Source organism: Elgaria multicarinata, chromosome 3 (assembly GCF_023053635.1).
Source record: "Elgaria multicarinata webbii isolate HBS135686 ecotype San Diego chromosome 3, rElgMul1.1.pri, whole genome shotgun sequence".
NCBI classification, from domain to species: domain Eukaryota; kingdom Metazoa; phylum Chordata; class Lepidosauria; order Squamata; family Anguidae; genus Elgaria; species Elgaria multicarinata.
Genome location: NC_086173.1, coordinates 60,011,375 through 60,034,957, shown reverse-complemented (window position 1 = coordinate 60,034,957; position 23,583 = coordinate 60,011,375). Strand labels below are relative to the sequence as shown.

The window sequence follows — 23,583 nt, the reverse complement described above, 5'->3', positions numbered from 1 at the left end:
TATACTTGAATGTTTTTAATTTTTGTGGACCGCCCAGAGAGCTCCGGCTATTGGGCGGTATAGAAATGTAATAAATAAATAAATAAGTAAATAAACCAGAGAATAGGTTATATGACACGTTAGAGAGGAGGAGGAGGAGGAGACCATAGGAACTGCATTATGTTTACCCTTCTTGTTCTGCCATGTTGCAGCATGGGGTGGGGGTCTCTAATGGAGCAAGTGTGGGTTGTTTTTTGAGGGGGGGGAAGGAAGAAAGGTTTACTGGCTTCCTGTGCCACAATTGTCATTAATACCCTTTGTAAGTCTTACGAGACCCACCCTTGTGAGTTACACAAACAGCCCAAAAAGGCCTGGAGCTCCAATCTGTCAGCCTGGCTGAGAGTTATGCCACCACTACAACCAGCATTTTTAATGCCCAGTTGCCAGCGATAAGCCTGAAGCTCTTTTTAAAGCCTGAGATCAAGCAGTTCAAATCAAAAGGGGTAGGTGAGGTCTCTCTAATCCCAAGGCAAAACATGTGTACATTTAAAAAAGGAAATGTTTTCAAAACAAAGAAGCAAAATAGTTTTGGCACAGAAAATAAAGAAAGCACCCACTGTCTTCTGGTCCTGGAATCAAGTTTCATATATTTTTTGTAACAGAATTAGGAAAAGTTGATTTTCATTAAAAGTGTATTTTCATTTTTTTGCCAAAGAAAGCCAGCCTTCAAAGTGGGAAGACTTGCCTGTCCCAATTTTTGTGTGCAGAGGGTGGACCAGTTGAGGCTTTCCCTCAAATAATTATCTTGGCTTTGAAGTGGAAAGAAGATTTAGGTTTCCATTTAGTCAATTTGCATAGTCCCCTGCATGCCTGCCCTTAACTTAAGTATATTAAACTCCTTCCCTCCTGCGCACCCATCTTATGCTAGTACAACATCAGATCACACCTGGGGGCTGCCTAAACATTGTCGGGTTTGGCAGTGGAGCCTTGAAGGCAGCCTCCTGATTATTTATTTATTATGGCATTTATATCCCGCCTTTTTTCCTCCCAGGAACCTAATCCTCCTCCTTCTCCTCCATTTTTATCCTCACAACAACAACCTTGTGAAATAGGTTGGTCTGAGAGTCTGTGACTGGCCCAAAGTCACCCAGTGGGTTTCCATGACCGAGTGGGGACTAGAACCCGGATCACCCAACTTCTGGTCCAACACTTTAACCACTACACCACACTGATTGGAATGATTAACCAGAGGAAATTTCTGGGAACCATTAACAAAAATGCAAGATTTCCAGACAACAAATTTTGATTAGCAACAGATGCAGTGAGATATCACCAGCTTGCCCCTAGATATACCCTTTTGTTTTTAACTTTTGTAAACCGCCCAGAGAACTTCGGCTATGGGCAGTATATAACTAATACTAATAATGCCAAAAAAAACCCAATGCAAAAAGCAACAACACTGTGCAGAGTTGTCTATTTGAACTACTGTTGGTTATCGTGTCATGTGGAGGCCTCCGTTGGTTATTTCATCAGCCACAGACTTGCAAGGCAAGAGTGGTCAAAGCAGCAGCTGCTGCTCTAGTCCAACCGGCAGGATAGATTTTTGGCAGCAGTGGCTGATGGGATACTAGCATATTAGCAGGAGGACTGAAGGGGGGAGAGAGAGGGGGGAAGGATGAGTGAGTCTACTCAGTGTGGACTACAAGTCAACGCAGATCCTAATCCACACCACGGTTGATTATTATCATGTTGTGTGGGGAGTAGCCCCTAGATAAACAACTGTTGAGTTGATTGTTACCCCACCATTACTATCATGTTGTTTGAATGCAGCCACTGAGTCAGACCATTGTTCCATTTAGCCCAGTATTGTCAACACTGACTGGCAGCAGCTCTCCAGGGTTACAGGCAGGAGTTTTTCCAGCCCTATCTGAATATGTCGGGAATTGAATCTGGGACCTCTTGCATATAAAACATGTGCTTTACCACTGACTTACAGTCCTTCCTCCTAACACCAGTAAACATCCAGTAAAGCTGACTGATACAGTCGATGGGCAGTAAGTACCCAGACAAATGAACAAGAGAGTGAAAGCACCTGAAGAAGAGCGCTCTTTTCTCATTCCTGTGCCTGCACTGCCTCCTCCTGGGCTTGCACCATAATCTTCCTGATGAATTTCCCTTTAGTCCTCAGTGCACAGAGAGGAAGTTGGGACAGCAGTGTGTAGCCAACAGCAGCAGCAGCCTCCAACTCACTGTCTCATGGCAAAAAACAGCAACATGAATGCCCAATCCATCATCACTGTTCACCTCTCAGGCTGGGTCAAGTGCAGCTTGGCTAATTCAAAATGAAATCGGCTGAGCAAGCTGCACGTGTCCTTTCAAACTGAACTCAGTGGGACTAGTGTCCTGAATGCAGTGCACTCTTCTGCCACCCAAGAATAGCTGCTGTTTGCCTGCTGTTCATTGTTTTGGAACAGCCTTGAACAGTGACTAAATTCTAACCAGCTAACAGCCTGAGGGAGTCTGAGGTATGCCATGACATCACACACTCCAGCTAGCAGCCTGAGGTATACCATGACATCACATCCTCCAAGCTTTGCAATGGAGCTGTATTTTTTCAGGGAGCAATGAAGCTGTACAAAAATGACAGGTGTTGGTGAGGAAGAACTGGGAGTATTAAATCTTAGAGCATCTGTCTTGTGGAACATTACAGTTTGGTCAATTATGTAACGGGAATATTTTGCAATCTCCCCCACCCCCACCCCTGATCATGTATTCCTTGGAAAAAAGGCAGTACAGAGATTTGTCCATTTGTGGCACTTGGCTGGGGAGAAAGATATCATTTTGATGGTTTGGATCATTAGTATAGTGTAGACCAGAGGTAGGGAACCCCTGGCCCTCCAGGTATTGTTGAACCCCAGCTCCCATCAGCCCTGGCCCATGATCAAGGATGCTGGGAGCTGTAGTCCAACATCTGGAGGGCAGCAGCTTCCTTACCCCTGGTATGTTATAGCTGTTCATAATAAAGCTGTTCATAATAAAGGAAGAAGCATGTCCCCCCTAGTGCTTTTTAAAAGCTTAGATCCACAGATATGATTTTTGGCTGATAGATCTCCCTTATATTGAAGGAAAGCAGTTGAACAAAGATCTCTCCACTGCTAGATTTTTGGCCACTACAGTGGTCTCTAGCAGCTTGTGGATACAGATATTTGGAAATCCAGATGAACAAGAACCCATGAGGTGAAGAATAGGATCTGCTCATCAGTCGTGTTTCCATCGGTTTGTGGCATTTGAGAGAAATAGTCAAAAACTAATAGTCAAAAACATGTCCTAAAACCTTTGGTGGAAATTAGTCCAGGCTAATAGTTTCCCAGATTTATGAAGGATGTTGTAATCTTACAAGTAAATGTATTCTGGAAGCATAGATAACTATTTGTGGAAGTGTCCATGCTTCCAAATGCAAGTTTGAAGAGGCAGTGGGCCTATCTCTTGTGGGATTTTGCTTGCTTTGTTCAAGAAGCTGATCTGTTTTGTGAAGGAAAATCCATGTGTCTCAGTGTGGCTGTTGGGTACAAATATGTTCTGTTTTTTGATATTTGTCTGTTTGTCTTGGAGCATGTGTCAGCCAAACTTCAGCTTTTTGAGTGGCCTGGAAGCACCTTAATTTTTTTAAGTCCCTTATTTTGAAGGACAGATGTGTAAATGTTCCATCTTCGGACCTCTAGTAATCAGTGTGTTTTGGTAACATGTGAAGCAAATTTCAAATTCCTACTTGGTATAAGTGTACCTCAACTATACACTTTGAATCCCCTGTTTAGGGGAGAAAATAACAGATGTTCCACTTACAGATTTCCTGGTAATTGGGGGTCTCTTTTACTATGAGTATCCCAAATTTCAGAGCAGTTAATGAAAAAATACCTAAAAACGTTGATACCTCTGTCAGTGAGTGAGCAAGGCTCAAGTGTGTTTTGTCTGCTCAGGTGAGCAGAGACATCTGAAGGCTATTAATCTGTGCAGGATGTTCCTAGTGGCAATAAACATAGGCCGGCAATTCTCTAAGATGCACGTTTTGTGGTTTTTCAGGTTTGGCCCTCCACTGCTGATGCGGGAAGACAGAGCTGTGTCATGGGATCAGCTGCAGCAGTGCATCCTAGGCAAAATGCGCTATCTGATGAAAAGGGAGGCCCAAGTGCAGGTGAGTCTTTCCTGGTATCCAGGCACAACTGAGTACTTTGCTCCCACCTCCTCCTCCTAGTAGTAGGAGGGATGCACTGTGTAAAGGACAGTGGCTTCTTACGGAAGTTACTGTGTTCCCAGTAGAATGTCAGCTGGAGCAGAGTGCCAAGCGTCAGTAAGTATGTCAGGGATCTGATAGCCACAGGGGGATCTTCCCCCAATCCCTTCAGAAGCATTCCTTCCTTTCCTAAGTCAAGAATCATCATGGGGCAGGAAAAACTACATTTATCCCTGGGCAACCCTAGGGAGCAGCTAGATATCAATATACATTATTGATATCTTTCTTAAATAAATTGTTCAAAAATTACATATTTATTTCTCTATTGATACCGCAGCATCAGTGTGTTGGGCACTTTATTAAGTATCAGTGGACTTGGGTGACAGTAAAGGAAGAGAGAGGACATAGAGGCAAAGGTGATCAGGGAAAGAATGTGCATTATTTCCATTGCATATACTTAAGCTTAGTTACAGTAAGGATGGGGGACAAGATTATAAACTTCTGATCTAGTTCTGAGGACACTGAATTCCTCGTAGAGACAATTGATTAAATTTTAAATGTTATATTAATTTTTGTGTGTGTGCATGTTAGTCGCCTTTCAGAGTTGTTCCAACAGAGTAGCATTTTAATTAAATTATAGCTTATTAAATCATAATCTGATGCCACAAGGGACCTAAAATTAAATTCCTGTGGAAAATGAAGATTGATGATCGCATCCAGATCTAGGGTAGTCCCTTGTAGATGTTTCGCGGATCTTTTCCCCTGGTATGATTGACATCATGTACTACTCCCGGAGGTGGGGAGAGAGAGAGAGTCTTGCATCTGTTTTTTTAATCCCCTCTGCTTCTTCCAACCGAACTGCTGGAAATGAAAACTGCAGCTGTAAGTGCTGCCAATTGCATGCACTGTGTTGAAAAAGCTTTCTCAGGCGGTGTGTGTGTTTATAAATAGACATTCTCCCCCCCCTCCCCTTCTGTGTCTGAGTTGAATGTTTGACAGGGAATTATTTCTTTCCTTTCATGTTGTGCTAGTGAATTGCCAGGTTTGAGGAATGGGTTACATGTAGTGCGAAGGCCTTTATATGTCAGGGTACCCGTGTCAATGGTGGTGGGCAGGATTTGTTTGTCCTGAGTGCAGGGGCTTTACTTTTTCTCATAGCAGTAAATATCGGATGTTCATTTATATGGGAGAAAGCAAAGGGGGTGCGTGCAGGAACAACAATGGAGATGGGGGGCTAAGCTGGCCCCTTGTGATCCCTTGACTAGTGGTGCCCTCTCACTACTTTTGCCCGAAGACTTGGGAGCCTTTGGATAGATGAAGGCATTTGCCTGCCCTTGATCCATATTTTATTTTTATTTATTTATTTATTACATTTCTATACCGCCCAATAGCCGGAGCTCTTGGGCGGTTCACAAAAAATTTAAACCATTCAAAGTATAAAACAACAGTATAAAACCATAATATAAAATACAATATAAAAGCTCAACCAGATAAAAACAGCAGCAATGCAAAATTACAAATTTAAAACACCAAGTTAAAATTTATTTATAGACCGTTAAAATGGTGGGAGAATAAAAAAGATCTTCAACTGGCGTCTAAAGGCATATAATGTAGGTGCCAAGCGAACCTCCTTAGGGAGCTCATTCCACAGCTGGGGTGCCACAGCAGAGAAGGCCCTCCTCCTGGTAGCCACCTGCCTCAGTTCCTTTGGCAGGGGCTTGCGGAGAAGGTCCCCTGAGGATGACCTTAGGGTCCGGGCAGGTACATATGGGAGGAGGCGGTTTTTCAGATAGCCTGGCCCCAAGCAGTTTAGGGCTTTAAATGTTAATACCAGCACTTTGAATCGGGCCCGGACCTGGACTGGCAGTCAATGAAGCTGGATGTAAGATCCAACCTGTCCTTCCTTCTCTTATGTGCTGGAATACCAAGCTGCTGAGACTCTTCTGTAGTCTGTGGGGTTGTGTGTCTCTGTCTGTGCAAGTCTTAGGTTACTGCTACTTTTAATTTTGGGTTTCATGCTAAGTTATCTGGTGCAACCCTGCACAGCACCGAGAGACCAGTAAGCTTCCTTTGGGGAAGGAGCTGCATCCTTGCTATGTTCAGCTCTGGAGCCTGTGATTTCCACTGTAGGTTGTGGTGTAAGGTAGAGGATGTAGTAGGTGCTCCACTTAATTTGTATTAGTCACAACCAGGGCATTTCTCATCACGTTGGCATGACTGGTTACAGAGGCATTACGTGCCTCCCATAAGCTGCCTCAGTAATCACGCCAAATGGGAATGTTAATAATAATATTGTGAGCCTTGATTTTGACAGCTACTTCCGTGCCCAGGAAATTACATCATCCAAGTCTACTGTGGCAAATTCAAGGATTAATTTGTATATAATGGGATGTTTTTAGGGCTCAAGCCTACAGGTGTAAGCGTTGTCTCTGGTTACTTAAAGGCATTTTATTATTACTTCATGTATTCTGGGTTTAAGGCCTGGTTTCAAATATGGGTTTCAAGGCTCAGCCCTGATGTAAAGTGCTTCAAAATAAACAGAAGGGGCAATGAGAAAGAATTCTGAATGTAAAGATATGGTTTCTGGGATACTCTGTTTTCCCTCTGTGAAACCCCAGTCATTCCAGGTGCCTTTATAAATAAAGGGGAGCAGTTTGTGATGTCTCTTGTTCCTTCTTCATCAATGTCTTTTAGAAGAACAGGAAGAAATATCAGTATTTCAGACTGCAGCGTTTCCCATTGATCTGTGAAGTCCATTATCTGGTAGCCCATAATAATGAACTATTCGGAAGAAAATGATGCCTCTCCTTAATGTGCCCAGTCAGTGAATCGGTGCATAGGGACCAATACATCCTTCCTGGTCCCAGCAGCTGTCTTAAAGCATGTCATTAGCACATTTGCACTTTATGCTGTTTCTTTTCACCTGACCTTAATTCTGTCAGCCTGATTGTCTGACAATAACATTTGACTGACTGATTGATGGACTACCGTCATTCTTTCTTTCTGAAAGGCCTGCTTGGGTGGACACAAAAGTCAAACAACCACATGGTTCTTGTTTAAAATCCAACCACATGGAGATTGCGTGCCGTTGTCACCATAGTGTATATAATAGCACAACTGTGCCAGTTCAAGTCTTACAGGGTATGCTGTGGCAGGTGGAGGGTTGGATTCTGGTAGTGGTGAACCTCTCCATATGACCAGCTCCTTGCATAGAGCAGTTCTCTATGCCGGTGGTGGGGAACATGTGTCCCCTGAGATGCTGTTGGACTGTATCTCCCATCAGTTGGGACTGAGGCTGATGGGAGCCAGGGGTTATTTATGTGTGGGGTTATTTGGATCCACCATATAAGATTCAAGAAAAGGACTGTAGCTCAGTGGTAGAGCACATGTTTTGCAGGCAGAAGTTGACAGGTTAAGTCTCCAGCGTCTCTAGGGAGAGCTGGAAAAACTGCCTGAAGCTCTGAAGAGCCGCTGCCAGTCAGTGTTGACAATACTGGGCTTGATGGATCAGTGTTCTGAGTCGGCAGCATCCTGTGTTTCTATTCATGATTTTCAATAAGGCCAATAGGAGCAGCTGGACATTTCTGCTGTGTGCTGCACTTGTTTCTCCTCTCCTGCTGCAAAGGAGGCAGCAGTTCATCTTGCAAAAGAGTCACGGAGAGTGGTGAGCCAGCAGCACAGTTCATCTGCAAGGGAGCCGTCCCATAGCTGCTTGACATGAAATATTAAGATGGAACTACCTAGCAAGACTGTGTTCCTTGCAGGAGGCATTGAGAGCCAAGTCATTTTCCCCACTGCGGGCCAGGCAGCGAAGGGAGGTTTGCAGTCCATGAACTTTTAATGAATTGGCTTCATAATACCGGCTCCAAAATGAGCTATCCAACCACAGCACCTTGGTCAAACTGCAAGGGCTTGAACAGGAAGGCTCCTCGCTAATCACTGCTCCTTCTGTCAGTTGTCACCTTGAAGTGTGAAGGATAATTAGGCTCACACAGGTAGAAAATGTTGGACTCAAAGGCAGGCCATTTTGCATTAAGTTCACTGTTTGAAAGCCCTCCTAAGTAGAGAATGGAGGGAACAATTTGTGTCTGATTTTGATGGACTCAAACTGGTTTTGGTGCTTCCACCTCCCCAGTGGGCCATGGAGTCAATATGTGTATGGATTTCCTGGGCAAAGTGTGTTGCTTTCTTGCCCTACTGATAATGTGAGTCTCCTCTGTTGTGCAACCAGGCCTGCTGTCCTTCAAGGGACAGACCCTAGCCAAAAGCGCACAAAGCTCACTTTTGCTGGCCAAAACATGAAGTCAGTGCTGTGAGGTGCTGTTTGTGTATGTGTGTGTTGAATTGGGGCTCTCTGCAGTTAACCCTCTGTGCTTGACTCCTCTACCACCAGGCCTCTGGTTCCATTGCAAGTCTGATGGACTGAGCTCTGTGGTTCGAGGTTGCCATCTAAAATGTTGTACCAGCCTGCCTGAGCATTATCAGCTAACCCTTAAGGCCAGTCCCTATCCACCAAGTCATAAGAACATAAGAAGAGCCATGCTGGATCAGACCAAGGGTCCATCTAGTCCAGCACTGTGTTCACACAGTGGTCAACCAGCTGTTGACCAGGAACCCACAAGCAGGACAAGAGTGCAACAGTGCCCTGCCACCCATGTTCCCCAGCAACTGTTGTATATAGGCTTACTGCCTCTGATATTGGAGTTGGCAAAGAGCCATAGGTCCTATAAAGTCTTAACTTCAGAATTTGATCCTCAGTCTGAGCAACTTGTTTCTGAGGATGCTGCTTAGGTTATTGCTCCCCTCTCCTGATAGCTACCTTGGATGTTGACCCATGCTTGGTTTTGACTAAATGCCTGCCTCTGGCCATCCTTCTCCTTTGTTGATTCCTTGAATCTGAGCCTCTGTCCAGTTTTGACTCTGCATTGCCTTCAGCCCCTCTGATCCTTTTTGTCACATGTCATCTCAATAGCCTGGTAGCTGTGCTGGGTGTGAGTGTAGGTGTGGGTGGGGAGAATCATGGTGCACATCAGCCCCCATGAATTTGGGAAATGTTGTGAGATCCTGATAGCCACATTTAGGCTGCTATGTAGGAGGTTGAAAGCCAGGGCCCTAAGGTAGCTTTCCACTCACAGGGCCAAAAGGTTTTGTGAACCACCCATGAGAGCTTTGGCTATTCAGCGGTATAAAAATGAAATAAAATAAATAAATAAATAAATAAATAAATAAATAAATAAATAAATAAATAAAATTATCAGTGCATGTGTTAGGATCAGGCCAGTTTCCCTGGTGTGTATCCCAAATTGGACTCGGAGCCTGAAGACAAAGTAGACTAGCCAAGACAGGAAGTGAGGGAAGAAATTCTCCAAGACTTCCCAAGAGTCAAGGAGGAATCTTCCCAGGAGCTTATTGAGCAGGAGTGCCAAGCTCAGAGATCCCCCTCCCTGGGAACTCAGTTTTTGTCAGAGGGGCAGGGTGCATTGGAATTGACAGATCCCAGAGTCCGCTGTGGGGTCAAGCAGGCAGAGTTAAGAGGAGGTGGGAAATGATCTGCTAGGCTAGCCACTCGCCGGAGGTTACAGCTTCAAGACACTCACTGAAGGAGGGGTTCAGTAAAGCCTGTCAAGCACGGTGGGAAACTGTCTGTTTAGTTGATAGGCAAGTGTCTTGCTTTGTTAGGCTAATTAAGCTTAGAGGATAGCTCCTAGCATTCACACCCCATGTGTAAAGAGATGTCTATTTACTGAATAAAGCTTTGTGAATTGCACGGCAGACCTCTTTATTGTCTCACATCTCAGCGGGAGGGCTTGGAATCACAGCAGCATGGATGAGACAGCAGTGTAAGGAGGAGGGCTTTATTTATTTATTTATTACATTTCTATACCGCCCAATAGCTGAAGCTCTCTTGGCAGTTCACAACTTTAGATTTGTTAGCCCCTGTCTCATGATTTTGAGTTGTGGTTTTGAGCATTTTAGAATATTTTATACTTGGGACCCTTGGATTGTGACGAAAGCTGGCCTTCCATTTCTTAAGTAAATCTGTCATTGTTCACTGCTGCCATTTCCTTTTCTGAAGTTGTGGTGTTAGGAATTTGGTGTGTTTAGTATCCAGCAAAATACTGAGGTTGAAAAGCATAATAAAGTGAAGAACTACTTGTGATTTTATGTATGTGGCAACTTGTAGAATAAGAAAAAAAGGACTTGTTATACATTGATTAATTTGGAGTAAATACTAGAGAACAACAGACTGAAAACTTGATGCTTGCAAGTGTAGCTTTTCTTTTCCACTATGGAGACCTTTCTTTTCTCTTACATCTTACTTAGCTCCAGCAGATTGTGAACCTCCTGACCAGGGACTATGTAACATCTAGATTCGGTGCATTGCCCACTTATATTTAAATAATTGCCAAGTAGGGATTGTAGCAGAAGACACATCTATTGCAGAACTGGGAAAGGTGCAGAAGAGAGAAACCAAAATTATTAATTGGAGCAATTTCCCACGAGGAAAAGTTACAACAATTGGGGCATTTTAGTTTAGAAAAAGGTTTCTAAGAGGGGACATGATTGAGGTTTATAAAATTATACATGTTGTGTGGGGTGTCAGTAGACAGTTTTACTGCTCTCTCATTATATCAGAACTCAAGTGACATCTAGAGAAGCTGAGTAAGGGTAGATTAAGGATTGACAAAAGGAAATACTTCATGCAGCACAAAACAAGTTTATGGAGTTTGCTTCTATAAGATGTGGTGATGGCCACAAGCGTAGATGATTTTAAAATGTGATGAGACAGTTTCATGGGGGATATGGTCTATCAGTGGCTACCAGTCACGGTTGCACTGGCTGTATGTAACTTTTAGATTTTAGAGATGTGACATCTCTAAATACTGGTTGCTGGGGAACAACATTGGAAGAGAGCTGTTTCCTTCACATCGTGCTTATGAACTTCCAAGAGGCTTCTGTTTGGCCATTGTGGAAAATGGGATGCCAGACTAGATGGACCCCTGGTTTGATCCAACATGACCCTTCTCATGTCCTGACATTTTTGTAAGACAAGGATGCTTGGCGCAAGAGTGGCAAGAGGGCGGAGCCTCTTTCTTCCTGCTGGTAGGCATGGCTCTCTGTTGCATAAAGCAACCACAGCAGCTATACTCCCCCACCCACCCGGCTCAATTTGTGTGTTTCCACTAAAAGAGAAGCCCTCTACTTAAGGAGCTAACAACTCCCCTTGTAACTTAACACAGCTTATTCTGGCCTTGTGGTTCTAATGAGCTGTTTTCATTAAATTAGGTTTAATTAAAACATGTGGGTATTTAATTAACTCTGTGGCCCTCTGCTGCTTTCATGGCTGCTGTGGGATATTTATAGAAGCCTTGCTAGCAGCACCAGCTGGCCATTTGGAGACAAATGTTTGTGCGTATGTGGGGCTACCACTCTTTGAAACCTGGGTATCAACACAGAGAAAGCAAATGCCGGGTGAGCCTTGTCAGTCTTCTCTGATACTATCATTGGGGGGGGGGGGGGTGAAATAAAGCTTTTTTAAAAAAAGAATGTCAGTAGAAGTGAGGCAACTAAAAGCAGGGCTGAGGGTATTCCACAGTTTTGGAATGTGAAGGAAAAACACATACACAAAATTGGGTACTGAATGCAGCATCTAGCCTTCTGAGAATGTCAGCCTGAACTCTCTAGCCTGCGTGATTGTGAAGAAAGCAATGTGTCAGCAAGGTATCATAAAATTTCATAAGTGGGTTCAAGTGTGAGACGTTGAACAGGATCTCCAGTGGGCATGGGGTTGAACTTATGCACCCAGTGTAACTACTTGCTTCTCTTCATGATTAGCAGGAAATTGAGCGGCTTCGTTCGGCATTGCCAGCTCCTTGTCTTCCTGGTCATCTTCTGTGTCATTGTTTGCAGCTGGATCTCCTCTGATTTCTCAGTCCTCCGTAGTTGACCCCTGGTAACCAAATATGTCCTCCAAGGCCAATTCTGGGCTTCCCACTGGGTCCAGTGCCACCTTTACTCTTGAGGCCCAGGGGCAAAGCGGTCAAGGCTGGTCTTGGGATTTGGCCCATGAGGTGACTGAAACATCTATGAGATGAGAGGCTTGGGGCTGCCAGGTCCTCAGTTGTGCTGGGGTTCTCTGAGAGTTCCATGCTTCTTCGTCAGAGGAGGTCACCCTAAGGTCTGCGTTAGGCAGGATCCTGACACCCTGTGGTGGATCTGACTGGATGAAAGAGGAGGCTGGGTAGTCCCTTAGAGCTCTGGAGGTGAACTTGGGGGTCAAGCCACTCAACTGTGGGATTGTTCAGGTCAATGGTTGGCAGGTGGTCATAGAAATTTTTTGTCTGTTTCATGGACCTGCTTGACCTACATCATCTGTGTTATGAAGGTGTGACCGAGGACAAGGGGAATTCTTTCCAATATTTCCCATTCTTCTCTGGCATGGTATCCTGCCAATAGGAATGCCCCAAATTGCAACTAAGTTTCTTGTCATATCAAAGTGGAGGTTGTTGTTGTCTCATCAACTCTGTGTGGGGTGGGTATGTAATTAATCTCTGTTTGAAATGCCACCAGCTCTCTCTCGGCCAGAAGCCATGTGAGGTGGGTAAGAGGAGGAGAAGGACAGAGGTGTTGGTTCCTCACGGTTCATGTCCTATCTACATGCCACACTGGGGGAGGGGGGTTATCACTCTTTCTGATGCCTGCCTAAGTGAGAACTGTGCACTATAATCTGGTGTCAGGATAATGGATTCATATTTGTCTCTTCATCAGGTCTCATTACAGTCCCTGTCAAGAAGATGAGGGAGCTGGACACAAAACATAATGAAATCCGGAATGTATTGGCTAATCATATGCTGGTTTTAATGACAAAACAGCATCACAGAGGGGGAGGGAGGAGTAAATTAGTCCATTTGTATGACAATTGGGAAATTGCAACTGGCACTGGGGAAAAGGTTGCAAAATGGGAAACTATTCTGATGGAGTTGGAGCCAAGTGAGTTTGTGGTGATAGTATGGGATCCATCTGCCTACATGAACATGTAATTTACTTTTGAGTGCATTATCAGGCTCAGACTTTGTTTTAGATTAATTAATTCACAACAATGGAAATGAAAATCACTGCTCCACTCATAAACACAAATTGAAAGAGTGGAGAAGCCTGAAGTCTTTTGCCACTCTTGAGCTACCTTAATTGTATGAACTTAGGCTTAAGGGACCACGAAGTGCATGATATGTTCAGGAGATATTAGTGTTGGGCCACCATCCATCAGAAGGCTCTGAGCTTTATTATCTATTAGGTAAACTCTTGACCATTATGATGTGTTGGGACAAGAAAGAGTTTTATAGTGAAGCGTTTTATATTGCAAGGATTCCCCACCCACCCCATGGGGGTCCCTCTCAGTGGCAGCCGCACAGTCCAATGTCATGGACAGGTTTTGCTTCTGACATGGCTTCCTGTTCACCATATCCCCCCATAGAAGTGATTTGCAACAATTCTTGTGATCTAGGAGGAGGTAAATGTGTGTTCAGGGCATCATTGGAGATGCGGCTAAACCTGCACTTGGTTTGCTTACAGCCTACTCGTTCTGTATACAGTTATTGCTATGTAGCCATTGCCTCCATAATCATTTTAGGATGTTTTTTAGGATGTTTTAACAATGTATACTATGTTTTTAATCAGTATTTTATGTATTATGTACTTACTGTTGTTCCCCGCCTCGATCAAAATGGAGAGGCGGGTAAGAAATAAATTATTATTATTATTATTATTATTATTATTATTATTATTATTATTATTATTTGGCCCTCATAGATCCATCTCCATAAAAAGAAGCTCAGGTAACTGGGCTGGGAAAGACCCCTTTGCCTGAGACCTTGAAAAACTGCTGTCAAGAGGTTAGAGACAATTCATGGCTCATTGCACCAGTGGTCTGACTCGCCATAAGGAAACTTCCTATGTTCTAAACACAAATGTGTGTCTTTCTCTCTGTGAGATACACACTCTTCAGTGTATTTGAGTGTAATGCAATCTACAACAAGGCCATGGATCAAAGATTGTTATAAACTAATTGCAGAACACCCTTGGTGAGCATCTATTTTGCTGAGAGCACATATGTTGGGAACTCACTGCTGGAGCAGCTATGAAGGTTAGACACTTCCAAACTTGAGATAGATGAGTATTGTAGAGTGCAGAGAATACGTTTTTACAGAGGAACTGACTGTTTTAACCTTGCTATAGTAAGCCACTCATTAAGTCTCTGTTGGAGACACCTTGATTTGCTCCTGAAAAGGTATGTGACACAAAAGATTAGCCCCAGTGCTCTTCTGAAAATGTAGCTGTCTCATTGGTTCTCTCTCTCTGCCTCATCCTAAGCCTCTGATTTAACAAATGTCTCTTCTAGGGAGAGGACAGACATGCGATTCTTTGTCTCATCCCTCCACCCATTTGTCTTTTCAGGCTACTGGGAGTCTGTTTCAGGTGCGAGTGGTTGGTGGCTCTGCACTGTGCAGTTATCTCTCTCGTCAGGACAGCTGGCCTCTCTACCATCCAGCTGTGGACAGGTAAGGGATTAAACATACCGATGGAGTAAGGAATGAATGGTTGAAGAGAACCTGTAATCAAAGTGACGAAAAGAATGGTGAGGACTGTACCTAGTGTGTCCCTTTGCCAGATGTGCATCCTGTTTCCTGAGCTACTCCTTCTCTAACTTGGATAAACTTCTTCTGGAACCTCTTTCCTTTCTCCTGCCTAGACATCAAGAAGAGCCCCTTGCTCTATGAGCTTCTCTACACATAGGAAAAATCCCGAAGTCTTATTGGAACTTTTGTCCTCCACAGTCTTTTCATTTTCATGATGTGCCCTCGTGATTTTGAATTGAAAACTTCCCTTCTCGGCAAGGCTCCATCTAGTGGCTTAATTATAGCGCGATATTAACTTTACACAGTTAGCTCGATGTTAACTTTACACTCCCTTTTTTCAGTTTATATGATGGAAATGATGAGAATACATAATCTATGGTGTGTTCCCCCCCCCCCCCCGTTTTCATGATGTATTTTCTGTTCTGTTCATATTCACAATAAAATTTAAAAAGGAAAAGAAAAAAAGAAAAAACTTTACACAGTGACCCTGTTCAGATGACACACTAAGCCATGGTGGTTAAGCATTTAGAGCTAAACATTATGGCTTAGTGTGTCATATGAACAATGACTTAGCATGTTGTGTGAACTATTCTTAACCATGGTGGCTACATAACCATGGTGTAAACACACTAATGGCCTAACCATGGCTTAGTGTGTTGTCTGAACAGGCTCACTGGGGAGATCCCACGATATCCCAGCGATAAATTAAATACCACATTATTGCCAATATTTGTGCTGGAGATGGCCTAGACATTGACGATGTCATGTAACACATCCGTAAACATCCGTGAGTGGTCAATCATGAGTGTGCAATAAATCGCTCATTTAGAGAAGCTCTGTGTCTCATGGAAAAAGGCAATTCTGATAAATAATTATTTCACTTATTTTTACCTTTAAGCTGCCATCCTCTGAGTGAATAGCAGTTTACCTGAACATTACGGGCCACATTCAGAGGACGTAAAAAGAAATCACACTGTGTTAACAGTCCACCTGATACTAAACATGAGCCAGAATAAACAGGCCACAAGAGTGCTTCTGGAAGATACGAGCTTCGGCAAGTCTTATGGGGTAGGGGGATTCGGCAATTGTGGGGCAGCAACCAAGGGCTTCTCTTTACATGCATAGGATCTAACTTGGTGCACCAACACTATTTTAGGGTTATCCCATGAAACTTGCACTCACGCTGAGAAAGGGAGCAAGTCTCCAGTCATGCTCTTCTTTGCCCTGCCCAGTTCACCATATATAGAATGCAGTGGCTGAACCAAAAGATCTAGCACCTTGTTGGGGACCTGGGATCTTCCTGACCCTGCTGGTCTAAATCCTGCTGCCAGCCTCAAACCAGGTCCTGGTTCCAATGGAGCGGCTGGTGACTGTGCAGGCCCTTGAATGATCTAAAGAGTTCGTGCTGAAATGAAAAGAAGGGGGCAGTCTCTTAGTATGTACACATCTTTTGTAGTTTGACAAGTCAATGCCAGCATTAGGATAAGATCTTTCTCCTCCCATCCAGCCCTGACTAGTCTCAGAATGGAATCCAGCTTCTGCTGGCCTGTCCTAGAATTTGCAGGGCATATGCAGACTAGCTGGGCGGCATTTGCCTTTCCCTCAATCTTTGGCTTTGTGGACTAAGAAATGTCCTTAGAACCGGCTCTTGTGACTCAGTCTTATGCACACACGTGCTGCAGGTTTGTGTGCTTTAGCTGCTGCGCTGTCTGTTGACACATATTGGACTACAACTCCCATCATCTGGAGCCAGCATGGCAGAAATTCAGAAGGCCCAGTAGGGGCTGCTACTAAGGGAGTCTTGTTGGTTGTGTATACCTGGCAGTTCTTTCCTAGTTACCTCTTGGCCTGACAGACCAGAGGGGCGGCCATTGTAGCTAGACATTTGCAGCTCATATGGAGCAGAGGGAGCTGAAAAGGTCCAGGGCAGCCCCTTCCTTTCTATAGCACGCTCTCTCTCTCTTTCAGCACCACCTAGCTGTGCACTGCACCTGGCAATCCTTCAGCACCAGCAGCTGTGCTCCCTCTCTTGCCTTGTGACCACATGCATGGCTGTCGAATAATTGTCGATGAATTATGAATGCCTTGCTGCTGCTAGCTGGATTCCAGTCCACAATAACGTTAGCTCAGATAATGCCCCCAGGAAGCAGGGAGTGCATCAGGTGCTGTCATTGTGCCACAGCGCTTGCTAATTATATTGCTCGCTGGCAGTCCAGGGGCTTTTATGGGGGTCCCCGTTGGTGCAGGGTTGGGAGAGATACGAATGAAGTCATGGAGACAGAGGGAACCTAACAGGTAAGGAGTAGAAGTCCAGACTAAGCATCCCTGCCATGTGCACAGTCTAACGGTCTCAACACAGCACAAAATGGTTACCTTGGAGGTGAGAGCTTGTGTGAGGGGCCCATCACTAAGGAAGGTGCCGGATGCAAGAATGGGAAAGATGAAATATTTGTTATGTGACCAACTGTGTGGCACCCAATCCTGAGAACTGCCTTGATTGCCCATACCTCTGTCCTTCGGAGTTGCTGGTGCTCGAAGCTGTTGCTGATTCTGTAAACAAGCCTCCGGTGCTTGAGCATCTTGCAATGGAGGCATGCTGCTCCTGCACATTTGTGGACTTTGTGGCTCCTTTTGGGAATATCTGGACCCACCAACATATTCCGGGGCCTTGTGAATGGATAGTAGCCAGTTGGCTGGTGACAGCACGGTATCAGTGTGCGTCAGCAAGAAGGTTAATCTGTAAAAAGCCCTGGCTTCAACATGCCAAGGAGTCAAAAAGCTACAACCCTAGCCCTTTCTATATCCCGCCTTTATTCCTCCAAGGAACCCAAGGCGGTAGATGTAATCCTCCTCCTCTCCATTTTATCCTCACAACCACCACCTTGTGAGGTAGGCTGGGCTGAGAGTCTGTGACTGGCCCCAAATCACCCAGTGAGTTTCCATGGGGCTAGAACTTGGATCTCCCAACTCCCAATCCAACACTTTAGCCATTACACCACACTGCACACCTCAGACAAATTCTGATCGCGCAGTGTTTTTGTCATCATCATTGAAGGCCAAGAATTTTGCTACCCGATACAAAGGACAAGAAGGTTTCTTCCCTTCCCCCCCCCCCCGCCCCATCATTGGACTGGACTGGCAGTTGAATCATACTTCAGCACTGGCAATGGGACAGCATCCTCCACTGCAGCTTAATGGGTTCAGACCAGGCCACATGGCACACACCAACACCTTGCTGTCGCTCCCCAGCATCTGCTGCCTGAGGTGGCTGCTTCACTCTGTCCAATGGTGGGGCTGGCCCTGAGTCATGGTCTATAGCAGGGGTAGGAAATGTGATGCCTGCAGGCACCAGTGCGCCCTTGGCCACCTTTCTTGATGGCTGCCAAATATCCCTACTTCTCCCACTTACTTCTTTGTTTTTAAGTGAACACTTTTTCTTACTGGCAGCTAGGATTGCTTCAGAGAGAAATGGGAAAAGAGAAACAGTGACTGAGAGAGAAAAATATAGAAGGGGAATGAATTGGCTGGCAGAGCTGGGAGAGAGAAAAGTTTGTGTTCCATGAAATAGGTTTCTGTTGGCAGCGAAAACTGGGTTCAAAGGAGTTCAGCATGATGGGGCCTAGACTCCACCTCTGCCTTGTACGCAAGACTTTTGGGCAGGTTACTTCTCCATTGTGACTAGCTACGTCTCCCATGGCAGCCATCTTGTGGTAGTGCTCAGGCCAGTTGCTCCAAATGTGCCATTGGGCCCAAAAAAGGTTGCCCACCCCTGATCTATATGCAGGGCTGGCGCTACCCTTAGGCCAGCTAGGCAGCCGCCTAGGGCCCAGACCTCAGAGGGGCACAGTACTGACGTTTAGGGGTCACAGTTTTATACAAATTAGCTGTTTTAAGAAAAAAGCATAATAAAAGGAAAATATAATAGTTCAGAACAGCTTCTTGAACAGCTGAATCGAAGTTGGCAATTTTTTTGTGGGGGGTGCAAGTAGGTCGCCTTGCTTAGGGTGCAAAATAGTCTGGCACCGGCCCTGTTATATGGTGCCATACAGGCTTATGGCACTTTAAAGTAACAGCCATGAGGAGGTGGGGGAACTGTGGGGAGGCAAAAGGGGGAAGGGAAGAAAATTGAGATCAGGATAAGTGGGAAGAACATGCTCTGTTGGCTGGGGACGTTGGGAATTGTAGGGCATTTGGAGGGCACCAGATTGGGGAAGGCGGAGTTAGATGGTTGCAGACTTAGTTTTAGTGGGGAAAGAGGAGTAAGGAGCTTCATCACATCTTGATAATTAGGATGTGAAAAAACGAGCAGCATGTGGGACGCTCATCCGTCTCCCATCTTCCTGTTTTTTCCCCAGCTGCAGGTGTACAACCTGAGCTCCCATGAACAGTTTCTTAAAATTAAGAACCGGGACGATGAATTGCAGCTTCTGTGGGAGGAGCCTGCCCCCTGCTGGCTGCTGGGGACTCTGAAACCTCTTCCTCTGACCTGTGTCTTGTCTTAGCAGCTGTTTGATGCTGGCTGAGGAGCCATTGCTCATTTCACTTGCAGTTCTGGCCTTGCCCTTGGTTAGAGCTTATGGACAAGAGGGCAACAGCTGCCGTCTAGTTTGCTGGCTAGATCCAAAAGACTACGATGGTGTCGTAGAGTGATGTAGGGACTGGATTCATAAGATAACCCTGTCAAAATGCTATGGCTTCAAATTGTCCACTTGTTTGTAAGAGGGGAAAAAAACCCACCATTGCATTTTCCAGTGTGACATATTCCATTTTATTAAAATGTTTTTGCTTGTTTAAAATTCTTGTGGGATTGACCTCGTATCGGAGACCACTGGCCTTTAAGAACTAGCAAGGCATTTTCTTGGAGCACTATGCAAGGATCAGCTGAGCAAGCCACAGCATCTACGGTTCAGAATAGCCACAGGAAAAGGTCAGCGCTGATGCTGTGGTGGAATAGTAGCAGGAGGAAGGGAAAGGCCTTGTAAAGTAAAGGACAGTTGGCACTTACAAGTGCGGAAAGGCTGAACACCCCCTGTTCCTTTGGCTATGTAGCTCCCTGCAGGCTTCGTGGTATCCACACAATGACACACATGTGCAGCTTGGGGGGTTTTGTTCTAGGGGTAGCAATAAGACCCCATATCCGTAAGCTAGGGGAAGTTACGCTTTGGATCCAGCTTCTGTTGAGTTTATGCTTTCTAAGCAAGGATCCCTCTGTGGCTCCTGGGATTCCCCATTTTCCTTTTGTCAGAGCTTCCTATGTCTGTCTGAATTGTAATGTTCAAATTGTAATGAATCCTCAAAGCCTGTGGCTTCCTCCACCCTGCTGCCGCTGCCACATGTACCTAATGGCTCCTCCTTCTTGCAGAGCACTACAGTTCAGTGGCCCTGGTGGACCCACTCATGTGAAGCTGGTAATCGAGTGGGATGTGAACACCAAAGAATGGTGAGTGTGTGCGCGGCAGATACATTTGTGTGCTGGTGAGAAGATAGATCATAATGAATCTCCCTGAGCATGTGGCCCCCAAAAGGACTTTCAGTGCAGCTGTTCTTCTTAAATTCAAAGGAAACCTATATTTTAATGCAGCATCTGTTTACACACAGGGGGAGATGCCTTCTGTAGCCTTTATAACTTACATATCCGGTCTTCTTTTAGATAGTTCCTTCTGCTTAGGCAGTGTTACAACCACAAGCATATCCACAATATAGCAAGGATTAGAATCAACGGCCACTTCTTTATTTCTTGAGTGATCTTTCATTGCTGTGTGTTTTCTTCTTTTTTGTTGCCTGTATTTTCAATTTCATTCCATAAGGAAAGAAGTGAGAGCTTTGAACCAACAATTCAGCCTTCACATTTTGTATTTGACATTGGCAGCTGAACGGGATGGGTTGTATGTGGCGCACTTGCAGACTTTGGGCACTTCCAGACAAGGTTTTTGTGGTGCCATCTTCACTGCCTTATTCATGGAAGTTTATGGTTGGCCGAGATGACATCTTCTACTTGTGACCCTCTTGAATTTTCTTACCACTTTCCTCCTTAAAAGATTTTCTGTGATAAGAAAAAAAATGAGAAAGCTGCACAATGCTTTCTGAGGGCTAGTGCTAAGAGCCCTCCGTCCAGAAGAATCCTTTGCCAAAGGCTTTGCCCACTCATCTTCAGCCTGTAGAACTGCTCACCTCTAATTGCCTTTGGTCAAGGGTATCCCCATCAAAAACGCCATTGTTGTATGTTTAGGCTGTGCTCACACAAAGGGCAGATGCAGAGAAAAAACCCTTTCCTGCACTATAGCCCTTTGGACCCGAGTGGGGAATCCCATGTTTGAATGCTTCCCCTGAAAATAGTTCACTGTACAGACATTTTCTGTACAGCACAGTCCTGTGGGGGAAGAGAATGAGCAGGACACATTCAACAGTAGAACATCCAGATAGCAGAGGATTCGGCAGCAGAATAATAGAAGATCCAGCTGGGTTTCACCCAAGACCCAGTTGCTGCACCAGCTCTTCCCTCCGTACCTTAGACAGTGACAAGGCCTGCAATCCTGGAGGGAGGGAAGGAGGAGAACTTGCCCTAGAACAATGCCATGTTCCAAAGGAGAAAGAAGCAGCCCCAGTGTTATTGTGTGGCATTATTTTATGTAAGTCGTCTTGGAGATCCTTCTAGATCAAAAGGTAGGATAGAAATCAAATAGATAAGAATGAGGGGGAAAGCTAGGTGAACCCATCTCCGAATACCTAGTTTTTTTTACAGTGCCCTACCTGCAGTCTCTCCAGCAAAGGAGATCGTTACCTTGTCGTGGTGCTGGAGCTTGAGCACCTCAAGGATGCCATGAGCTAAACCGTGAAGGGACACCCAAGACGGGAAGGTCATGGTAGAGAGGTCAGACTAAATACGATCCCTGGGGAAGGTAATGGCAACCCACCCCAGTATTCTTGCCATGAAAACTAAATGGATCAGTACAACCAGAGATATGTCGATATACCATCGGAAGATGGGACCCCCCAGGTCAGATGATGGTCAAAATGCTACTGGGAGGAACAGAGGATAAGTTCAACTAGCCCCAGATGTGATGACGCAGCTAGCTCAAAGCCGAAAGGACGGCTAGCGGCTGACGGTGCTGGTGGTGAACGACGAATCCGATGTTCTAAAGATCAACACACCATAGGAACCTGGAATGTAAGATCTGTGAGCCAGGGCAAATTGGATGTGGTTATTGGTGAGATGTCAAGAGTAAATATAGATATATTGGGTGTCAGTGAACTGAAATGGACTGGAATGGGCCACTTCACATCAGATCACCACCAGATCTACTACTGTGGACAAGAGGATCACAGAAGAAATGGAGTAGCCTTCATAATTAATAATAAAGTGGCTAAAGCAGTGCTTGGATACAATCCAAAACATGATAGAATGATCTCAATTCGAATTCAGGGTAAGCCATTTAACATCACAGTGATCCAAATATATGCCCCAACAACAGATGCTGAAGAAGCAGAAGTAGATCAGTTCTATGAGGATCTGCAGCACTTACTGGATAATACACCAAAAAGAGATGTTATTTTCATTACAGGAGACTGGAACGCTAAGGTGGGCAGTCAAATGACATCTGAAATTACAGGTAAGCATGGTCTAGGAGAACAAAATGAAGCGGGACATAGGCTGATAGAATTCTGCCAGGACAACTCACTGTGCATAACAAACACTCTCTTCCAACAACTGAAAAGACGGCTTTATACATGGACTTCACCAGATGGCCAACACCAAAATCAGATTGACTACATCCTTTGCAGCCAAAGGTGGCGGACATCTATACAGACAGTAAAAACAAGACCTGGAGCTGACTGTAGTTCAGATCACGAACTTCTTATTGCACAATTTAGAATCAAACTAAAGAGAATAGGGAAGACCCACAGATCAGTTAAATATGAGCTCACTAATATTCCTAATGAATATGCAGTGGAAGTGAAGAATAGATTTAAGGGACTAGATTTAGTAGATAGGGTCCCGGAAGAACTATGGACAGAAGTTTGCAACATTGTCCAAGAGGTGGCAACAAAAAACGTCCCAAAGAAAAAGAAAACAAAGAAGGCAAGATGGCTGTCTGCTGAGACACTGGAAGTAGCCCAAGAAAGAAGGAAAGCAAAAGGCAACAGTGATAGGGGGAGATATGCCCAACTAAATGCAAAATTCCAGAGGTTAGCCAGAAGAGATAAGGAATTATTTTTAAACAAGCAATGTGCGGAAGTGGAAAAAGACAATAGAATAGGAAGGACAAGAGACCTCTTCCAGAAAATTAGAAACATCGGAGGTAAATTCCAGGCAAAAATGGGTATGATCAAAAACAAAGATGGCAAGGACCTAACAGAAAAATGAGTATGATCAAAAACAAAGATGGCAAGGACCTAACAGAAACAGAAGAGATCAAGAAAAGGTGGCAAGAATATACGGAAGATCTGTATAGGAAAGATAATAATATCGGGGATAGCTCAGACGGTGTGGTCAGTGAGTTAGAGCCAGACATCCTGAAGAGTGAGGTCGAATGGGCCTTAAGAAGCATTGCTAATAACAAGGCAGCAGGAGACGACGGTATCCCAGCTGAACTGTTTAAAATATTGCAAGATGATGCTGTCAAGGTGATGCATGCCATATGCCAGCAAATTTGGAAAACACAAGAATGGCCATCAGACTGGAAAAAATCAATTTATATCCTCATACCAAAAACGGGAAACACTAAAGAATGTTCA

General features: G+C 44.7%; 1 protein-coding gene across 1 annotated transcript in view; it reads left to right on the top strand.

The window, feature by feature from the left end:
• Window positions 1-23,583, top strand: part of USP43 (ubiquitin specific peptidase 43) — a 117,870-nt gene that overhangs the window by 84,022 nt on the left and 10,265 nt on the right. The window contains exons 9-11 of the mRNA XM_063121525.1: window positions 4,060-4,171; window positions 14,666-14,769; window positions 20,210-20,287. Of these exons, the coding sequence (XP_062977595.1) occupies window positions 4,060-4,171; window positions 14,666-14,769; window positions 20,210-20,287 (294 nt within the window). The remainder of the gene's footprint in view (window positions 1-4,059; window positions 4,172-14,665; window positions 14,770-20,209; window positions 20,288-23,583) is intronic.